The 22,492-nt window shown below is 42.4% G+C and overlaps 1 protein-coding gene across 1 annotated transcript in view; it reads right to left on the bottom strand.

Moving 5' to 3' along the window:
• Positions 1–517: 517 nt before the first annotated feature.
• The window catches only part of TAOK2 (TAO kinase 2), a gene marked incomplete in the record, with an annotated part of 2,530,163 nt that continues 2,508,188 nt past the window's right edge, over positions 518–22,492 (bottom strand). Inside the window, 1 exon segment of the mRNA XM_044086327.1 lies at positions 518–3,046. Within this exon segment, the coding sequence (XP_043942262.1) occupies positions 2,579–3,046 (468 nt within the window).

A 22,492-nucleotide genomic window follows, 5' to 3' on the forward strand; every position in this document is an offset into this window, starting at 1 on the left:
TGCTAATTCTTTCTTGGACTATAGTTCTGCACTTAAACTTCAAAAACTCAGAATAATGCTAATAAAATGTAAAACAGTGTGTCAAAACAAGAAGTTACAAGGCAAGCAGTATCACAATACAAAGAAAAATATTCTATAATGTCCGATATCAGTGGCCATTTTTAGTGCCTAAAACTGTGCTTCCACAGAGTTTTAAGACCTCCAACCCTTAACAATAGAAAACAATACAAGCCTTAATTACAGATGCCAGTAATCCTCTTCCTCACACACACAAACTGGTCATATTGCTGTGTAATTAATTCAATCATAACACACAGGATTCATAAATTAGTGGCTTTGTTAGCAGTCATCTTTTCCACTTATCTGCTGTAAATATCCATGTGTACCTCCACTCTGCATGACTCTGTTTACAATGAGTTAACAATGGTTCTCTTAAGGAATTTTAAAAAAATATATAACAATTTACTCCACTGAAAATCTACATTACTCTGAAGTACAGTAATTACTACCCATTTAATGGCTGTTTTACTGGTATATTTACCACTTTGCTTTACATACTTCATAAATTGGGGGCTCTGGCAACTTGAAAAGTGCAAATATAAATATAGATGACTTATATGAAACTATTTATTCACTGTCAAAAGCACAGGAAGGACATGCTGACATTTAGTAACTTGACTCAAAAATATGTCTAAAATTCAAAACCCTACCACAACTTCCCATGGTAGGTATCCTGTCTAGGATCTGACTGCAAAGTGCACTCAGTTGTTTCTTGAAAGCAAACTATTAAACCATGGTTGAGCTAGCATGCACAATAATTAGTTTACTTGTCCATCCTTCCCAATTCCCCAGGTTACTACTGGCTCACTTCTCAATGATGCACATGCTCAGGCCATGCTGTACATACAGGGCTTATAGACAGATTCAGCTTTTTCCTGAACCTCACTGCCATCTTCTTTGTAGATTGCTTTGGATTTTTGGAGGATCTAGCATTCATACTTGAAAAAAGCAGCACAAATCTGTATAGACATTTTTTCCTGACAGTACCATTTCCCAATAACCACAAGAAAGCCTCTGAACATAACCAAACTGGTACACAACAAATTACTGGTTCAGATACTAATGTAATTAAGTGAGTGACCCTGAGCAATACGTCTGGGTCTTCCTGCAGTACATCCCCATCTAAGAATTAAAAACAAAAAATATTCCTATTTGAGTTACTTTAGGATAATTTTTTTTAAACGGCTTCGTCTGCATACCTCAAAGATTATATCACTCATAAGTATCCTTGCCTTCTCAAGGAATGTAAGCCTAGTTAAGTGGCATATACTGTGAACTGTAGGGTGCAATGCTGGAACTCTACAGATGTTTGTCTGTCAGCTCCTAACGTTCAGTGGCTTGTACGGTTTGGTGCTGTGATAACCGACTGGTAATCACAAGCTTAGGAAGAAGTAAAAATCATGCCTAAATACAAACAGAAGCCTTACAATGACTTCTGCTTGGCACCATTAGAGACTTCGGCAATTATACTTGGCAAAAAGTTACTCTATACTACGAGAATTTCTAGTAGAGGGGATAAAAACGTTAGACCACATGGGGGACAAAGACGTTGCTCACTAAATAAATAAAATAAACTGAAATGTAATAATAATTTAATAAAACATATACAGAAAAGTTTGTTTATAAGTCCTGTGCATTACCCTGGGAGTAATACTCCCATCTACAAAGGGCACTAATATGTCGAAGGAACAGTTTACTGCCATTCCTACATGGTGAGGTCAGGTGCACACTGGGGCCCACACATGCAGGAAATTCTTAATAGTGTGCAATGACAAGCATTCTAAACAAGACTGCACCTGCCCTCTGGAATATACATCAAGTCTTCAATGAATGAAGTTTTCTGAAGGAGAAACTTCTACAGCCTGAGATTTACATTTCTTTCCACTAAAGCTCAGTTTCTTGTATTGAATGTGGACAAGAGGAGGAACAAAAATGAAAACCCTAAAATCACAGCACACAAGAACCACCTCCTTACTTTGTTGCTCTAATGTAATTTGATGGTGTGACAGGCAGACATTTGTCACACCTGTAAAAGGGCTATTTCTAAAACTGCTCTTGCTGCCAGCTGAGTGGAGACAAAGCATAGCCCTCATAAGGAAACTATTCTGGGTAAGAGGCCTCTTTGAGACCATCTTCTTTTACAGCAGACAATCAGCCTGCAGACCACTACATTCCCCACTGGCCAGGGCAACAAAATTATCTTGCTTAATCACAAATAAAAAAATAACAAATCTTAAAATTTAACGGAATACTGCCACCAAAAAATCTGACATACCCAAGCAAAATGAATATCTTTTCATAGTGTTGACAAAAAATATATATACAAAATAAAAAAAGCCTGCTTTTCCCAGGCCAGCTTAACAAAGTACTGTCCCTTTAAGACATATCTACCCAGCCACTACAGTACATGGCAGTATACTTAAAGACACAGAACCTTAAATGTATATAGATATAAACAAATATATCTATATATATACTTTTACGTAGAAAATGAAAATTCTGTTTTCAGTTCAAATGTTCATGAGTAAGACAAGTGCGATCCATTTGATATTTGTGAGGTTACGCTTGTGCTTCGGCTCATTGCCTGGTCTGACTGGCCCCCAGATGCAGTGCGGCGCAGGGGCTGAGGGCTATTCCGGAGCATCATCATACTTCCTCGAGATCCAGAGGCAGAAGGAGGATGGCCCCAAGCAGATGGAGCTGTTAGGACGGGTGGCTGACGCCAGGCATGAGGAGGTCCACTGTTCTGAACACCATGACTCCAGTGAGAGCCACTGCGGGGCACAGGACGAGAAGGCCATGGTTGTGGTGGTGCAGTGTAGCCCTGGCTAAAGGCCTCAGCAGGAATTCCTGTGAGGGCCATGTTACTGAAACCCAGTCTCATGCTCTCTGAATCAAAGGCCTCAATTTCATGAGCTTGACGTTCCAGAAGGCTTCGTATCCGTTCAGATCGTTCATTCTGCAATGCTAACATCTCTTCTTCAATCTAAAAAAAAAAAAAACAAAAAACAAGCTGCTTATCCCACTAAAACATTACAAAGCATAAAATATCAGGACTGTCACTGTACAATCTGCTGGAGGGATAACAAGTGGTTTCATGGAGAAGAATGAATCCCTGACTTTGCCCTGACTGATTAGTTCATTCACTCCTTCCAACCTTCATAGTCCAGAAACCGGGAGAGGGATGCAAGAGTCAGGCTGTCATCCAGCTGGGCTAGTAGATTTATTTATTTTTTTTTGTATGCTCCCAACACTCCCCTCCCCCACTGGCATAAAAGAAGACCATGACTATTGCACTGGACTTTGTGTTGGGTGGGCACTTCCTCATACCTCTGATTCCAGATGGAGTGTTTACCCATTCCTTTGGAGCTCGCAATTGTCCAGAAACTGTAACTGCATGGACTGCACATTTTGGGGCATCCCTCAAGTGAAGCTGTTATGGGATGACTGATAACATTCTCCACCTGCACTGGATGAATTGGTGTGGGCTGTCCTTCCCAGCCCTCCCTAGCAGGCTCCTCCAGCATCTAAGGGATGCCACTAGACACCAAGTTGTCTGAAACATAATCATGGTCAAAACCTCTACACAGCAAAGCTGACCCACATATCTTGTAATTGTGCCCTGTATGCTTTGACTTGGCACTTAACCATTTAAACTGTGTGTGCATCCTAGAATAAAGTAGGACACAGCAAAAAAACAACAAAAAAAAAAAAACAGCTGACATTCGAATTTTCATGTAACTGAATGACAATTCACCCCCCTGAGTTAAGATCCTATATCACTTCTTCAAAATGCCACAGCAAACTCACTACTTTGTGGGGGTGTGTGTGTGTGCAAAACTGTTTATTGCATTTGCTCACTAATACACACACACACACACACAATACAGTATACAGAGAATGCAAACATTTCTGCTAAGACAAAAGGAGTAAAATAAATTTCACATTTAGATACAAGGTACTGGGTTGAGTTCACATTGCAGTGTACACTACATAAAGTTTCATTTGCATTACAACATACTGCTAAGAATGATGGAGATATGTGTATGCAAAATTCATTTAAATTTAAGAAAGGCAAACAATACACAGTCATGCAAATAATATACGGGGTTGCATTTGTGTTGTAATACACCTTGAATTACTTCTCATTGCAACAATTAGCCATGATGGATATCTGTGCAGTGTTCACTTTTAGATTCACGAAATCAGCTATGAAGAATATTATAGCAATAACCCACGCCTGGGTGTGGGTAATGCTGGATTTACCCACGGTTGGTGTGGTTTGGTCACAAGGGCGAAGCCCGAGTGTCCAAACAAAGCCAACCGTGGGTAAATCCAGCATTACTCAGGTGTGGGTTATTGCTATTATACAATGACATTATTTAAGAAAAAAAAATTACTTTTCTTAAATAATGGCATTGTATAATGCCTCCTTGCTGCCCTTCCGCAGCTGTCTGGTATTCTGTGGCAGTTCTGATGTACTGCGCATGCCTACGCAGTACATCAGAGCTGTGGGCAAAAGCAACGAAGAAAGCAAGATCTCTGTTGCTTTTTAAAAACTGTTTCGCTATGTTAAATGGGTTTAACATGGTGAGGCAGCTTTAAAAAAAGCAACGGAGAATCTCCATTGCTTTTTTAAAGCTGTCTCGCTATGTTAAACCCATTTAACATAGTGAGACAGTTTTGAAAAAAGCAACGGAGAAAGCAAGATCTTCGCTGCTTTTTTACAAACTGTCTCGCTATGTTAAACTCATTTAACATAGCGAAACAGCTTTAAAAAAAGCAACAGAGAATCTCCGTTGCTTTTTTTAAAGCTGTCTCGCTATGTTAAACTCGTTTAACATAGCGAGACTGTGTGAAGCAACGGAGATCATGTGTTCTCCGTTGCTGTAAAAAAAAGTTATAGTAATGGAAAAAGTCCAGGCGACTGGACCTTTTTCCATTACTATAACTCTGATTTACAACGTGCACGTTGACCAATCAGCGTGCACGTTTTTGAATATTAATGGGGGGTCGTTGTATAATCTGTAATAATGCAGTAAGAGATGCTGCTAGCTGTAATACATCGGTGTCAACAAGGAGTTTACACTTGTTTTGAATGGGAAAGTGTGTGTGCAGCAGATTTTGGTCCATAGGAAAAAATTAGGAGAATGGGGCCTCGTTTGACCAACTTTTTCTTTGACCTCTGTATCACTGCTAGGACTTTAAACAGCATTAATTATTGCTGCTTCTCTATTCTGGAAAAGCAGATCTGTATTTTGGATAATTTGATTACATGGTTTAGCACCAGAAATGCCATAGATAATAAAACCTAAAATCTGAACACGAATTTTGCATGGCCTGAGGAAGCTCTGAATTTGTCTGAAGAAATAGTGAACCTTCCATGGAAAGTGCTGTTGGTTCAAAGTAATGACTAATAACAAAATAACCTGAATCCTTGATTAGCTGGTCCTGGACAAGATACATTCCATAAACTGACAATGTGAAAATCATGAGAAGGCTGAGAAAAAGCAAACATTTCATTAATAGTTACAAAGCAGTGTCTGAAGACTCTGGAAACTGGCAATGCTGGAATTCTTAAAATGCTACAGAAGTTAGAAAGCAACCTTTTTTTTTAATTGGCTACCAGATGTGCTGCAACTTCCTCAAGATTCATTTTTCTACATAAAAGAAATACAGAGAATAAACAGCATTAAGCATTCACTCTGCATTGTCAAAAAACCTGGAGTTTTATACACACAATATATTACTGGCAGTCAGGAAATCAAAGAAAGCTACATACAAGATATCTGTAGAATTCACCTTAACAATGAATTGTTTACACAACTTCTGTTTGCACAACACAAGACTATGCCTCAGAAGCAGCAGAACAGCTCAGCAACTATTTTTTTCTTCAGTACTCCAAGCAAACCCAGCCCTTAAATCTGGCAGAGGTAATTACAATCCCTCCATTTCTTTCCAGATATGCTCACATGGAAAACACTACCAAGGAATCGCAGCATAAAGACAAATCATTACACCATTGTGAGATGGCTCCTACCACACACACCACCTACAATGAAGCCAGACCTTACTTCTGGAAGATGCATCATTACGGTGAGTACCTCATTTAACTCTTGTATCTTTCTTTAAAACATATTAGGTGCAGGACATAAAAGAACAGAGTCCCTATCTGACCTAATGGATCCCTTCACTGAATGAAGGGATACAAAGTGAAATCAGCACACTGGCTCCACGGAGTAGAAAAATGAATCCCTGCCTACGCCTCATTTGATTCATCCATTCACCTGCCTACGCCTCATTTGATTCATCCATTCACCCCTCCAAACTTCCTAAGTCCGACAGAGACACACAGACACACACACACAGACGCACACAGACACAGACGCACACAGACACACACACACCCCTCATCCAAAGAAACTATCACAGAGCAATAAAAGCTGAAAATGTTTAGTAGAATGAGCCAAATGTGTGCTGGGTAGTATTTTCCAACACCTCTCATAACAGAAAATGATGCAATTTGAAAGGCAGTGATTAGAGCTTTTACCTTCCTTACCCCTCGTGAAAAGATAAATAACTGAGCATCCTTCCTTAGGTAGCCGGTTGGTGCAACATTTAAAAAAAAAAAAAAAACGTTATGTACTCACCATAACTTTCAATCTTTGTAGTCCATCTCGCCCTTCATTCTTACTGATGGGATCGGAGCAGATTCTCGGCTCCGACTCGGCCTATTTACATGCCTGAAGTCTTCTAGTTGGCTCGTGGCTAGGTAGGTATCCCATGGTGCACGAGTTAAATCCCCAGATCTTGTTTGTTGCTAACTAGGAGAAATAACAAACATACAGAAAGAAGCCAATAATAAAAGGTCTCCAGTGAATAATGATAACAATATTGTTCTGTCTCCAGGTACTTCCAGGATGGGGGTAGGAGGGTGGGTTTGTAAGAATGAAGGGTGAGATGGACTACAAACATGGAACGTTATGGTGAGTACATAACTTCTTTATGTTCTGTAGTCCTATCTCGCCTTCATTCTTACTGATGGGACAGCGTCCCTAGCACCTTATTCTTGGGTGGATCAAGGAAAAATACTCCTGAGTGCCGAGGAACTAAAGGATGCTCTACCCCTGGAGGTTCAATCCAATTTGTAATGAGTAATAAATATGTGAGGGGTAGCCCAAGTTGCTGCTGCACAGATATTATCAAGTGGGTCCCTGGCTTGAAAGGCTGCAGAGGTAGAATGAGCCTTGATTTTGAAAGGTAAAGGCCTACCATCAGAGGTGTAACTGTAAGCTATACAGCTAGATATCCAATTTGAGAGGGTGGTGGTGCTGCAGTAGTGTTGTCGCCTCATAGCAAGACATTGTCCCATTCAATTCTCAGCTAGAGCGTCTCCTAAGTGGAGGCATACGTGAATTGGGTGTGCCTTCGTTGAAGGTTGTGTGTCAGGGCTGGTAACCCGGTACATAAAAATCCACCAACAATCATTAGTGGACCGGAGTTCGATGTGGTGACCCCTAACCGGGAAAAGCCGAAAGACACAAACAAACAAACTTTGGAAAATGGTAAACCTGACCTGGATTCGGAGAAGGAAATAAGTAATTGATCTGACTTCCTGAAATCCTTAGTCTGGTGCAAATAAAAACAATTGTCTATGAACATCCAACTGATGAAACCTGTGTTCTGCTGCGTTGGACTGATTTGGGAAGAACACCGGAAGTTCTATGGATTGGTTCAAAGTGCTATGGGAACAGACCTTGGGGACAAAGGATGGATTAGTACGAAGAGATACTCTGTCTTTGTGAAAAATCAGATAGGGGGGGGGGGGTTTACAGATAATGCTTGTAACTCTGACACCCTTCTGGCAGATGTGATAGCCACCAGAAACAAAGTCTTCCAAGACAGAAATTTCAAAGGCGATGAAAGAGAAGGCTCAAAGGGCGGAGATGTCAATTTGGATAGCACAAAATTCAAATCCCCATGAAGGAACAGGTTCTTGAAATGGGGGTCTTAAAGTGGCACCTTTCAGGAAGGTTTTGCACAGCCTATGTGACATCAGATTAGAATCTTGTATGCCTAGATGAAAATTAGAAATTGCTGCCAATTGAACCCTGATAGTGGCAGCCGCAGATCCCCGATGGAAAAGGTCAGACAGGAATTCCAAAACCACCAGAATGGAGGCGGTATAATGGTCAACATTCTTTTTCTCAGCCCAGATAGAGAATCTCCTCCATTTACTGGAATATAGTCTCCTAGTGGAGGGTTTATGAGATGATGTTAGGATATGAGTCAAGGAGGGTGAGAAGTCGTGAAGCCTGACTAGGGATGGAACTGGAGTAGCCAAGCTGTCCAAATTGAGGGTGTGTAACGCGGGATGAAGCGAGCCTGACATGTGCGTCAAGAGATCTGGCACGGGGTCCAGAATCCAAGGATCATCTAGGAGAAGAGGCCCGAGAAAGGCGAACCAAACTTGACGAGACTAGTAAGGAGCAATGAGGATCAGTTTGCTACCCAGCTGTTTCGCTTTCTGAATAACCTTGGGTATGAGAGAAAAAGGAGGAAAAGCATAATGGAGATCCAGGGGCCAATCGTGAACAAGTGCGTCTGTCGGTGACTCCCCCCAGAGGAGGGATGAGGGAGAAATAGGTGCTGCATTTGGTATTGATCTGGCTGGCAGAGAGATTGCAGCAAGGCTGTCCCCATCTGCAGAAAATCTGTCCGCTATTTCCTGTTTCAGAGACCACTCGTGAGGCATCAAAAGACTACCCAGCTGAGCTTGTCAGCTATCACGTTGGTTGTCCCTGGAATGTGCGCTGCCACCAGAAAACGCTGGGAAGATATCACCCATTTCCAAACCTGAATGGCCTCTCGACAAAGTGGGTATGATCTGGTTCCGCCTTGTTTGTTGATATACCATACTACTGACGTGTTGTCTGATTGTATCGCAATCATCCCAAGAGGCAGAAGATCGTGAAGTGCTTGCAACACCAGGAGCACCACCCTCATCTCTAGAACACTGACATGCAGGTGAGCCTTGTGATCTTGCCATGTGCCTTGGACAGTCCTGCCTAGATAATGCCCCCCCACCCTATCTGTGAGGCATCCGTGGTCACAGTGGCAACTGGTTGTCGAGGGACAAATGAAGTGCCCGTGGTTAACTGGTTGGGTTGAGTCCATCAAATGAGGTTTTTCTTGCAAGAGTCTGTCAGCAATAAGTGATGAGATAATGGTAGATGTTGAAAGGACCACTGGGACAACAGCAGCCACTGAAAAACCCTCATGTGTAGTCTGGCTAGCGGCACTAGTAGTATGGTGGAAGCCATGGTCCCTAGAAGCTTCAGAATAGTCTTAAATTTGACTTTTTGTAGGGGGAGAAGAAGTTGAATTTGAAGAACCAGATTCTGTGCCCTTTCTACTAGCAGACAAGCCAACATGTCTACTGTGTCTATCTCTGCCCCTATAAAATTCACAAATTGAGAGGACAATAAGGCAGATTTTTTCCCACATGATAGAAATCCCTAACTGGGCACAAAGTTGAATGGTAGCATCATTGGTCTGAAGAAGTAGATGCCTAGTGGGGGTGGTCAGATTTTTTCCCAAATGATCGAAATCCCCAACTGGGCACAAAGGTGAATGGTAGCATCCCTGGTCTGAAGAAGTAGATGCCTAGTGGGGGTGGTCAGGAGCTAGTCGTCCAGATACAGAAACACCTGGAATCCTCGACGTCTCAGGTAAGCTGCCACTTACTGCCATACATTTGGTGAACACCCTGGGAGGCTGTGGTGAGACCAAAGGGCACAGCACGAAACTGGTAATGACTGGTTCCTAGCCGGAAGCACAGATGACTCCTCGACGCCCTGTCCATTTTTATGCGATAGTAAGCGTCTTGGAGGTCTACTGAGCACATCCAAGTGTCTTTCTCTAGTAAAGGGAGAATAGACTGCAGTGTCACCATCTGGAACTTGTCCTTTTTTACTGATTCACTCAATCTGCTGAGGTCCAAGATGGGCCTGCAGTCCCCTGTACGTTTTGGCACTAAAAAGAATCAGGAGAAAGTTCCGGATCCTATTTGGTGTGCTGGGACGGTTTAGATTACTCTCTTTGCCAGCAACTTGTTGACCTCCACAGTTGCCTGATCCCTGTGATTGGGTGGAACATCCGGGATCCTCTTGAGAACATAGGGTGGCAGGGAAAAGGGTATGACATAACCTCTGGTAATAATTCTTTGTACCCATTTGTCTTGAGTGATACTTAGCCAGGCTTCTGTATACAAAGCAATGCGACCCCCGACCGTCTCCAGAGAAGCACAGTCGGGCCCCACATCAGGAGCGCTGGTAAGGCCAGCCCCAAAACGAATCACAGCCTGTCTGGTTTTGCAGTCCGCCCCTGCCTCTAGGGCGACATCTATCATTTCCTCCTCCTCCTCCTCTGCCTCTGAAGGAGTCACCCTGTGCATCTTGGAAAAACCTCTGGGACTTCTTGAACCACATTTTACCACCTCTGACCCTTAGGGTATGGTCTAGAGGGGACAGTAAAATGTACTCCCACGGCAGAGTGTTTTTTTCCTTCTTGCTCGCACCGGGTGAGTGTGTCCTTTACCTTGGGTCCAAACAATGAAGAACCGTCGAAGGGGGAGTTGGTAAAGGCAGATATGAACGGTTACACAAAATTACACAAACGCATCCAGGAATGAGGTCTTAGGGAAATTCCTGAACCCGCTGCTCTACTCGCTCCATCAGCTGCATACCAGATAAGCCTCATGGATGAGTTGACAATAGAGTTCAAGGTGGACAACTGGGCAGACACCTTGTCAGGGTCTCCCTCAGTACATGTACCTTGTAGAGAATCTCCTAACTCCATAAGGAGATCTAATCTGAAGCCACGTGAAGTGTGTAAGGTAGTTCAGTGATCTAAGAGTAAATGCCACTGATGAGAAAATATGCTTCCCGTATCTGTCCATCGTTCGAGACTCTTTATTCGGTGGATGAACAGAAGAAGAAGTTTCTGCTAGATCCTTCTTAGTCGCTGCCGCCACCACCATGGCATCTACGGTAACACCTTTAGACAAAAATTCCTTTTCCCTGGGCGCAGAAAGAAACTTATTTGGTCTCCTGGGGACTGGCTCCACAGCATCAGGAGTATCCCACACCTTCCGACTAACTAGCTCCATCAGTTCGTCGAAGGGTGGAGACAATCAAGAGTCTGAAGGTTGAGACCCAAAAGGCTTCAAGTACACTGACTCCTCTCATCAGAAGGGGTGACAGTGGGCCAGCCGCACCTCTGTTTAAGGATTTCCAGGAAGTCTACGAAGGAGACATCATCAGAGGATGACTTGGGGGACCCTTTTGACTCCTCAATGTCAGTGTCCGAGGTAAGAGACTCATCCTGGGAGTCTACATGCTTCCTCTTGCATGTTCTCTTTCATGGGGGCTCCTCGGAAGGATGTTCCACGGAGGTCTCGGAGGAGTGGGGGCCACCAGCCTGTGGCTCCTGAGGCTGCGGGTCTCTGCTGTCCAGAGAGAGAGAGTAGGAGCTGAGACAAAAGTAGGTGCCCTAGGGGCGAAGAGTGTTGGTACCCCTGGTAGGAGCTGATGATCGGGGCAGCACACTCCTCATCATCTCGAATGCCGACCTCTCCGGCTCCAAAAACCTCCTCGGCTCCGAGGAGACAGAGGATGTCATGGGTTCCAGAGCCATTGGCTCCGAGATGGACGTAGGGTCCGAGCTCACCCTTGTTGATGTGCGGAGAAGAAAGCTCAGAACCAAAGAGGTTCAGTTCCAGGCATCCCTGTCAGGTAAGGTTACCATACGTCTGGGTTTCCCCGGACACGTCCTCTTTTCTGGGCTCCTGTCCGGGCGGTTTTTGAAAATTCTGAGATTTGTCTGGGTTTTAAAACCTGGACAAATCGCAGAATTTTGAAAAAGCAGACATCCCTATTTCAGAGGTTTTTTCTCCGCTTTGTTTTTTTTTTTTTTTTTTGATTGGCTGATATACCGGTATACGAGCCAATCAATAAACGGAGCTCTGTTCAATGCGGAACTGCTTGATGTTCCGCATTGAACAGAAGAGGACCAGCTGTGCGCGTTTTTGATTGGCTCGTATACCAGTATATGAGCCAATCAAAAAGCGGAGCTCTGTTCAGTGCAGAACTGCTTTATGTTCCGCATTGAACAGAAGACGGTCCGCGGTTAGAGGTTTTGATTGGCTCATTTACCGGCATACGAGCCAATCAAAATTCCCCAAACATGGACTTTTTGTTTTTTTTGCTCTTCAACTAAGAGTTAAAAGAGGACAAAAAATATGTGCTGCTAAAAAGGCTGTAGTTTTAGTCCTACAACAGTAAACACCTTTTTTTTTTTTTTTTTTTTTTACTCTTTAGCCTAAGAGGACGAAATATAGCAGCACATTTTTCCATCCTCTTTTACATACACAGAATTATGGTAACCTTACTGTCAGGGCCGACCGGGGATCTTCGGCGCCTAGACACCACGGACGGCACCGAGAGTGTTGGAGCAGAACTCGGCTCTGAAACAACCTCAGGGGGAGGTGGAACGGTAGCAAACAATCCAGCTCCGAAAGACCAGCATGGCTCAGAGGAGGAATCACCGAAGGGGGGACGGACTCAAGTGGCCCTGGAGCCAACAACAATTTAGGTAAGGCAGATGACTTCAGAAGTCTCAGCACTACCCTCTCCACATCATCTTCCGATAAACTCCTGGAAGACCTGGAGGACAGAGCAGGAGAAAGGGATCTCTGCAGTATGGGTGACTTTAATGTAGGGGAGACCGCTAAAGGGTCCATATACCGGCTCCGTTGAATACTCTCAGTGGTCAGCTCCGAACTACTTGGTGCCGACCCTGTAATCACAGCAGTAAAACTCTCAATCGGCTCCAAACTCAGTAGGGCCGATGAGACAGTAATTTTGTCAGACTTAATCATTTTAAGAGGCAGCTCCGAGACACCAGCCGGTGCTGGGGAGGGCCTCTTAGAGGATTTGGATTTTTCCTTTTTAGATCCTTGAGATCTAGCAGAGGAGGAAGCGCTAGCCAAGATCTTTCTTAAAAGAAGGCTTTAGGAGACCTTTTAGAATGAGCTTATTTTTTCTCTCTTGCAACACCCTAGCACTAAAAGACTGGCAAAATAACCAGTGTTTCCTGTAAGTGGATGGCCTGAAGACAGTAAACACAGTTACTGTGGCCATCTGTTATGGACATCTTCTGTGAGCATTTTATGCATTTCTTTAAAGCCAGATGGCTTATGGTCCTTACCTCCCTTAGACATCTCACAGAAAATGAACTCACACAGGAAAGAAAGTGGGAGGACTAGGTCGTCTAACTTACACGGGCTTAGCCCTACAGGAACCTGTAAAGAAACACCACCAGGGCTAGGTCCTCTAACTTAAACGGGCCTAGCCTGGGTAGGAAAGAAAGGAAAATTAGGTCCTCTAACTAAAACGGAACTAGGGGGTACAGAAACAAGTAGAGAGACTCACACACACACATACACACTAGAAAAGGAATACAGTCTAATTTGTGGAAAACACAAACAACAAGGTCAACAGAAAACACAGTTGTGTACACTTACCATAAATGTAGATGTTCAAGTGTGTTCACTGTTGCAGTCATTACATTTGGGTGATCTGCTTGCAGGTAGCCCTGAGTCAGCCTGATTAACAAAGTCTTGGGTCCTGCGTCGGTTGCTGTCCCTTCTTCCATGACGTCAGGTCATCGGGGGTATAAAACATGCAGCCGACGCCATTACATCGTTTTTTATTGCCCCAGATGTCAGGTGCCCCACTAATGGGGAACAATCAAATATAAAAGTACAATGATATACCTCCAACAAAAAAGCAAATACACCAAAAAGGCTTTTAAGCATAGTAAAGGAAAGCAGAGGTATAGCCAAAAGAAGTTAGGGGGCTGGAGGGAGGGTAACCAGGACTGCAACAGTGAATACACTCAAACATCTACATTTATGTAAGTGTACACAACTGTACTATGGTCTTCGTATTTCACTGTTGCAGTCATTACATTTGGGTAGATTCCCAAAGCTATGGTTGGGAGGAAGAATTTAGATAGCATTAGGACCAGATATAAGGCCCTGCAAGACTGCAGTGGCAAAGCCAGCTCTGGATTTAGAGAAAATTGTCAAATGATCATGCTTGCTGAAAGTATGCACAGAACTCCAGGTAGCAGCTTCTAGGATGTCCCTGGTAGGGACGCCTCTGAGAAAGGCTGTAGAGGTAGATGCAGCCCTGGTGGAGTGAGGTCTGATCCCCTGGGGGATAGGTTTTCCATGGTGCTTATAGCAGAAATTAATGCAATGGCCTATCCATTTAGAAATGGTCTGCTTTGAAATGGCCTTGCGCTCTGCCCCTGCAGCAAATGCCACCAGCAGTTGTTCAGATTTCCTTTGAGATTTAGTCCTGTCCAAGTAGAATCTAAGTTGTCTGTGCACATCTAAGGAATGCAGCATCCGTTCCCCTTTGTTCTGTGGCTTGGGAAAGAAGGTTGGCAAATGAACAGACTGATTAAGAGCCACACTGGATACCACCTTGGGCATGAAGGATGGATTGGTTCTGAGGGACACCCTGTCCGCATGAAAGATGATGAAGGGCTCCACTGCCAAAAGGGCCTATAATTCAGATACCCTTCCAGCTGAAGTGATTGCTAAAAGGAAAGCTGTTTTCCAAGAAAGAAATTTGAAGTCTGCAGTAGCAGCTGGCTCAAAATGAGGTAGAGTGAGATTCTCCAAAACAAAGTTAAGGTCCCAGGCTGGGGTTGGAGCTCTCCTGTGTGGTCTCAAATTTTTGGCCCCTCTGAGGAACTGCTTGAGCAGTGGATGAGAGAAGAGGGGAGGTTCTGTGCTATAATGAGCTGAAATGGCCGAGGCATGGATTTTAATGGAGGAAAAAGACAGGCCCTTGTGAAGCATCTCAGTGAAGTATCATAAAATCTGAGGTAAACTGGGCGCTGCTTTGCTCATCCCTTGAGATTGGTTCCAGGCTCAGAATCTCTTCCATTTTTCAGCATAAGATTTTCTAGTACTAGGCCTCCTTGCCTCTAAAATATCCATCACAGGTTTACTGAGGGATGGTAGAGGAGAGATTATGTTATCAGCCAGGCTGCAAGGTTCAGTGTTAGAAGCGGAGGGTGCAGAATCTAGTTCTCCTGCTGAGACAACAAGGAAGGAGTCTGAGGCAGGTGCCATGGGGACAGCCGTGACACACTGCACAGGAGGGGGTACCAGTGATGGCGTGGCCAGTCTGGAGCACTCAAAATCATACTTGGTTTGTCCTGTTTGATTTTTAGTAGTACTTTGGAAAGTAGAGGCAGAGGGGGGAAGGCATAGACTGATAGGTTTTTCCAGCTGAAGGACAGAGCATCCGCTTTCCAGGCTTGCTTGTGGGGGAGTCCTTGTGCAAAACTTGTCCAATTGGTAGTTCTGGGGAGAGGCAAACAGGTCTATATCTGGGCTCCCCCATTTGCTTGTCAACAGGTTTAAAATCCTTGGTTCCAGTTTCCACTCGTGTGGGTCCATGAGGTTTCTGCTTAGTCCATCTGCCAGTGTATTTAATTTTCTTGTCAGGAATTGAGCTTGTAGGTGCACTTGGTAGCTCAAGGCTGTGTTCCACAACGCCATGGCTAGTCTGCAGAGGGGGTAAGAATGTGTACCGCCCTTCTTGTTTATGTATCACATAATAGTGGTGTTGTCCGTTTTTACCATAAGTTGTCTTGGAAGAATGTGGTTCTTGAAGGCTCTCAGAGTAGGGTTACCATAATTCTGTGTATGTAAATGAGGACGGAAAAAATGTGCTGTTATCAGCACATATTATTTCGTCCTCAAGTTGAAGAGCAAAAAAAAAAAAAGGTCCGTGTTTGGGGATTTTTGATTGGCCCGTATGCCGGTAAATGATTTTAGATTTATGATATTAGATTTGGCGTGAATAATACAATTAGGAAACTAACCAATGGCTGGTTTCCTAATGACCAGCCTCCTAGCTTGAACCAATAGATACTCTCCTATTCTTAAGGATCGGCTTGAGTGGTACTATGTTGTTCAGCCCAGGTGGCCGATGAGCCCTCAAATTCACAATCCAGCTAGTCTTGCATATCTCAGTACGGTTGGTGATGTCTCCCTCCTTGAAAGTATGGGGTACACATTGAACCACTTTATGTGTAGGTTGTGTAGAAATATGCAAGGCTATATACTTTTCTTGTTTCACTTGGCTACCTTTGGCAGTTCAGCAGTGTTCTCAATGTATCTGTGCTTTTTTCTTGCTTGAACTGCACATGGCAGATAACAGTTTATCTACAGACTTAGGAAGTGCTTGAAAAGAAGGAATGAGGAATAAGACCTTTTCAAAGTTCTTAGGTGAGTCTTTGAATCCACTTTTAAAATTGAACTTGGCAAGTACTGAAGTAGAACCTGTTGTTTATACGATTAGTAAAGAAAGCTTCAACAATGTTTTTAAAGAGGTAGAAAATGCAGCATACCACCTCAAGAGGCTGGAATGGCAGTGTTTCCTTCTAGAAGCTAGTCTGTACCATCAGGTTATCCCAAGAGGAATGAGAGTTAAGTGCTTACCTAGCTACGGAAACAGTTTTCCAGATTTGCTTGCCAAATGCCAAGCTATCAATTTGGAAACAAGCTTCAAGTATATGCATTTACTAATAGAATATTTCAAACCTGATGAGGCTAATGTAGCTGAAATAATTAAGCAAAAGCAAACGGAGTTAGAGCAGATGGAATTAAATGAAATAAGCCTACAAAAATTTTAAACTCTACAATTTAATTTGAGTGTATACGGCAACAAATTTAAAGAACAAAAGACCAGAAATTTGGCCCATGACCTTCAGGATTTCAAAACAGGCCACATTTTGAATGGCCCAAGAAGATCTAGGTGCGAGTGGATGGAATAAACCAGCTTACAAACCCCAAACTAGTTTTAGTAGTAAAAGCAGGAACTGCATTGTGTCTCAAGCAAGCCATGAGCAGTGGGCTGCTACTATTAATTCAATAAATACTAACAATGAGTCTGAGAGACAAAGGAATGAATTCACTACTATAACTGCAGAAAGAACAGAGATACTGCCCACCATTATCACACAGACCTCGTCGGCCAATGATTATGAACTGGCTGCGAGTACCTCTATAGGAACGAGACCAAAAGAGGGGTGACCCATGTACCATTTAAATGCCAGCTCCCGGTTTTTATGAACCAGCATGTTCACAGAAATCAGAGATCCCAGAGCCAGGAGAGAAAGAGGAAGAAACTAAATTTTTGAACAATGAAGCAGGGTCTAACCATCAGACCTTGGTTATGAATTTGTCTCATACGGTTTTAAGTCAAGAGCAATTGCAGGTATTAAGCAAAGGCTTGACCTTCACCCCGTCTCTGCGTTCTGATCTTAATGAATTCGTAATGGACATAAAACAATTCGGGAGAAATATCACACTGAAGTCAATATTTGGAAAAAAATAAAGATGATACATGTGAACGGTTTAAATGGCCAAATACATTTGTACCTGTTAATTCCCCCACAGTGGAACTCTTCCTACGGTTATGTGAAAATGAAGTTGACAAGATAAGAGAGAAACCTATCAAAGGGAGACACTTCCATAATATCACTTTTCATGAAAAACAAGCACTTTTTCAACTCAAAGGGTGCGAAGATCTTGTCATCAAACCGGCTGACAAGGGATGAGTCATTGTGGTGATGGATTTCCTGTGGTATAACAGGATGTTGAATATGCTGGAGGATGTTAATACCTACAAAAAGATTAATAAAAGAGAACTAGATGCAATTGTCATGACCTTTCAGAGTAAGCTACTTGACTTGCTTATGGAAAGACGTATCTCTAAAGAATTGTTCGACTTTTTTGAAGTGACACAACCAACTATTCCAAGCATTAGTGGTCTACCCAAGGTGCATAAAGACCCTAGTAATCATCGTAGCAGGAAGGGGCTGGCTAACTGAACATTTGTCAATATTTGTGGAAAATGAGCTGAAAAAGGTTCTACCCAAAGCTGGTTCAGTACTAAAAGACACAGGCAGTTTTTTGATAGAGCTCTATGAAAATTCAGGAAGCTTGACCAATACTACGGCTCTCACTAAGAACATTATGGAGAATCAGGTACTTCGGATCTCTAGACCTTGTACTGATGATGCACAATTCAATCAAGAGTGCAGGAGAACCTACATGATAAGAGGCTATAAAGTGCAAGATCTAAGAACTAAATCTGACCGCAGTGCAATAAGGGATGGGAAAGGTAGACCATTCTATAAAAGAAAGGAACCCCTCAGCAATAATGTCAACACCAAAAACAGGGAGGAACAACACTTTGAACTCTGCACTTACATACAGCACAGATAAAGAGATTTGTGATATAATTTGAAGGTTCTGGCAGATACTTACGGAAGATGACAAAATAAAGCACATAGTAGGTGAACATCCGAGGTTCACTTTTAAAAACAAAGAAAAATATCAAAAGACTGCTCTGTAATAATGATGGATTCAGCTCCAAGAAGATCTCGGACAGGAAAGGGACATTTAAATGTACAAGATGCAAAGCTTGCTCGCTAATTGAAAATAGCAATACTTTTACACATGCTAAATCGAATAAAAATTATGCATTTAAAGTGTATGCAGACTGTAATAGTCGACACTTAGTCTATCTTGCGACATGCTGCCATTGTGAAGCTTTTTACATTGGCAAGACTGATCAGCACTTGAAAGATAGAATACTTAGCCACCTTAGGGATATTCGCAATTTAGACCTCAAGAATGCACTTGCCATGCATATATCTACACAACCCACACACAGATTTATTTTCAAAGTAGTTCAATGTGTACCCTATACTATCAGGGAAGGAGGCATCACCAACCGTACTGAGATATGCAAGACTAGCTGGATTGTGAATCTGAGGGCTGATCTGCCACCTGAACTGAACAGCAAAGTACCACTCAAGCCGATCCTTAAGAATAGGAGAGTATCTATTGGGTCAAGCTAGGAGGCTGGTCGTTTGGAAACCAGCCATTGGTTAGTTTCCTAATTGGACAATGGACAGGTGTGTCTCCTATCCTAGCCCCCACTGGTTAGTTCTTATTTTTACTCTAGGAGGAGAGTCGGAAGAAATCATGATCTGAAGAGGGCTCAAGTGCCAAAAGCGCTAATCTGTTATAGCCCTCCATGCTAAAGCTGGACTGTGGTTGTTTATATTATTGCTATTTTTATTAAAAGTTTGTTTTAAGTTTTGTAAAAAGTTTTTCGGAAGAGTACAACTAAGGCTGTGGAGGTGTACTGAAGATTATTCCTTATACAGTGATATTACTGGGCCATGCCCAGGTTTTAAATTAATTACAGACCCATAAGAATGGCATTATAAAAAGGCATTAGTGTTTTTTCAGCTCACTGGTTAAAGAAAGAGAAGTATAAGATAGGAGGGCTGGAATTTCTGAAAAACAAGCTTGTGACACTAGACATTAAAGGGGCTCAACTACTAGCTAATTGCGAAAACCTGAAGAAAGACTTTAGGGATACTATCCAAAAGAGGGACAGGCAGCTGTGGACAGAAAGTAATAAGGTATAGACAGAAGGGTTAGCAAAAGTGAAGACCTTCCAAATTAAATGGAGAAATTTAACTTAACAGAAGCACAGGAACTAGAAAGTAACTAAAAGTAATGCAATCTTTGCAAATAATAAATGAATATGGAAAGAAAGACTGTTCTCAAACATGTATTCTCTGAAAACAGTTCAAAATCACAGAAAATGCTAACAGGAATTACTTAAGAGGGATTATCAGAAGTTAACATGTTGCAGACAAAGGAGAACCTTACAGAACAAGAAGAGATGCAAATGTGCAGAAGTTTGAAACAGTTGTTGTTAAGCAAGTGTTTTTAAATATCACCACAGCATAAAAACTGTTAGTACAACTACTTAGTTAACAGAAAATAGAAAGGAGTACTGCCAAAGGTGGGACGGTTATAACTAGGAAAATAACCAGAGACCCTATAGAGATATTTTGGAAATTCTATAAAAATCTGCATACAGCAGAGGAATGGGTAAACCAAGAAAAGACACAAATGGGAATATTTACCGTAGACTTAAATATACCAAGGTTAGAGGAAGATGAGGCTCAAGAATTAACAGCTAAGACAGGAAAGGATTAGATAAAAATGATTATGTATAATCAATCAACAGAGGAATCTCCAGGACAGATGGTATTCCTGTGGAACTTTGGAAAATAAGGAACTAAGTGATAAAGATCAGGAATCTACCTGCATTTTGGGAGAAAGCTGTGACGGCTGTACTATCCAAAGGGGGCAAAGACCCTTCAAACCCAACTTCATATAGATCACTTTCAGTTTTGAATCATGGCTATGAACTGTTTACATCTATATCTGCTAAGATAATAGCTACGGTGTGGCCAAAACTGATGGATGTGAATCACTGTGGATGTTCGTTATACTGATGACTGTTGCAATAGTGTTAGCTATATGAGATTAGATCCTCCCAAGGGTATACCAGCTAGCCAACTTCCACAGCTTTAAGGGCACCTTCCATGAGCCCAAACTGGAAAGCAGCTCATGCTGACCCGATTAAAAGTAGTTTGGGCACCAAGCCGTTCAGAGCTTTACTGCTGCCGACCAGTACTCTCCTGTGAGGCATTCGAGGATCAGTGGGTCTGCTTGTGCTGTTCCTTTGCTGGGCATGCAATTTCCCTGTGGGAAGGGGGGGGGGCTTCCATTTAATACCTATGCTTATTATTATTATTTATACTTTTATCTTCAGGAAAGTTATTTTTAAAGCTAGGAGTTTCCAGCCATTTAGTATATTGTCTTGGATAAAATCACAGACTTAATAATCTACTTAATAATCTGGTTAAATAAGAGGTACCGCATCATTATAAATTTTATTTAAAGTACATAAGGGTTATATTATTATGACAGCTACTAAATAGGGCAGGACCAGCTCGAATGACACACAGATGGGGGAAGGGTTGTGAATTTAACATGTGTACCAATAACACTGTTTTAACACGCCGTGGTGGTAAAGCGGTAGCGTTGCTGCCTCACAGCAAGAGGTTCTCCCGTTCGATTCTCGGCTGGAGTGTGGGGAGTGCCTTCTGTGTGGAGTCTGCATGTCCTCCCCGCGGTTGGGTGGGCGTTCAAAAGACATGCGTAAATGGGCGTGCCTTCGCTGAAGGTTTGAACGTCGAGCTGGCACCTCGGCGTTCGTGAAAATCTACTGCCAATCATTAGCGGACTGGAGTTCCACTGTGGCGACCCCTAACACAGTTTTACAGCAGAATAAACCACTCCCTTGCCTGATAAAAAAGAAAAAAAATATATACATACATATATATATATATATATATATATATATATATATATATATATTTAGAAAGCTTGCAAGGAAACTATTACTCTATTTTTGTTTTACTTGGATCACTTGTCTGTGTACTTAATAAAGGATGTTCGACTGGAAACAGACTGCCTCTGCCTTGCTTGAATTACTTTCGAATACTTAGTAATTTTGTAAAATTGTATATTTTTTATTTATTTTTTTTACTTAAGACGGGTTTAAGTTCACTACGTCTACTACTTTTGTCTGATCTGATTAATATAGAGTGATTAACTAGAGATATATGGACAGAAAATCTTCCACACAGAGAAGTTTCTTACGCTGTTTTGAGTTTGTGTTTTACGGGACTATGATGAGAATGTACCATACTTTTTTAAACAGAAGTGCTCTTTTTTTCCTGTCAGTTTAAAGGTTGTCTAAAGTAACTGAAAAACATTTTTTTTCTGTGGAGAAATTGTGTTTACTTTTACTTTGGGGGCTGGCAGCATGTTTTAAAGTACTTTTTACTGTTTGTCTTTGGAAAAAGTGACTTTTTAAAGATTTTGTATGTTTACCTGTATTTGCTGCTCATTTTCCCTGAAAGAGGCACCATTTTCGGCTTGACCATGTAACAAACTGTTGGTCCTTCTTCCAGCCACAAAGAATGCTAAGCAAACAGCCTTTGCCACCAAAGCAGACTTAACAGTTTGCCTCAGCAGCAGGTGGGTGACTCTGCCGTGGCTGTTTGTTGTACCTTAAACCACTTCTCTTTCACCATGAATCCCTCTGGTATAGCACCTACAGCCACTATGGACTGGGGGTTAGCCACATTCTCTGTGGCTGTTGCGGTCATCCTCAATGGTCAAGGGAGAGACACTCATGATACTGCTGGGAATAGGAACAGGAAAGGCTTCATTTTTTGTCAGAATGTTGTGCCCATGCCTGGGGAAGTTGCTGCTGCCACTAACACTGTAGGGCCCCATTTTTAATGTCAGAAAGAAGCAGAAAAATAAGCATGTATCTACTCCCTTCTCAAATTTTCTTAAACAGGAGTAGGTTACTGGGACTGGCTAAGGGTTGAG

Source organism: Protopterus annectens, chromosome 10.part0 (assembly GCF_019279795.1).
Source record: "Protopterus annectens isolate FY-2018-M chromosome 10.part0, PAN1.0, whole genome shotgun sequence".
In the NCBI taxonomy this organism is placed as follows: domain Eukaryota; kingdom Metazoa; phylum Chordata; order Ceratodontiformes; family Protopteridae; genus Protopterus; species Protopterus annectens.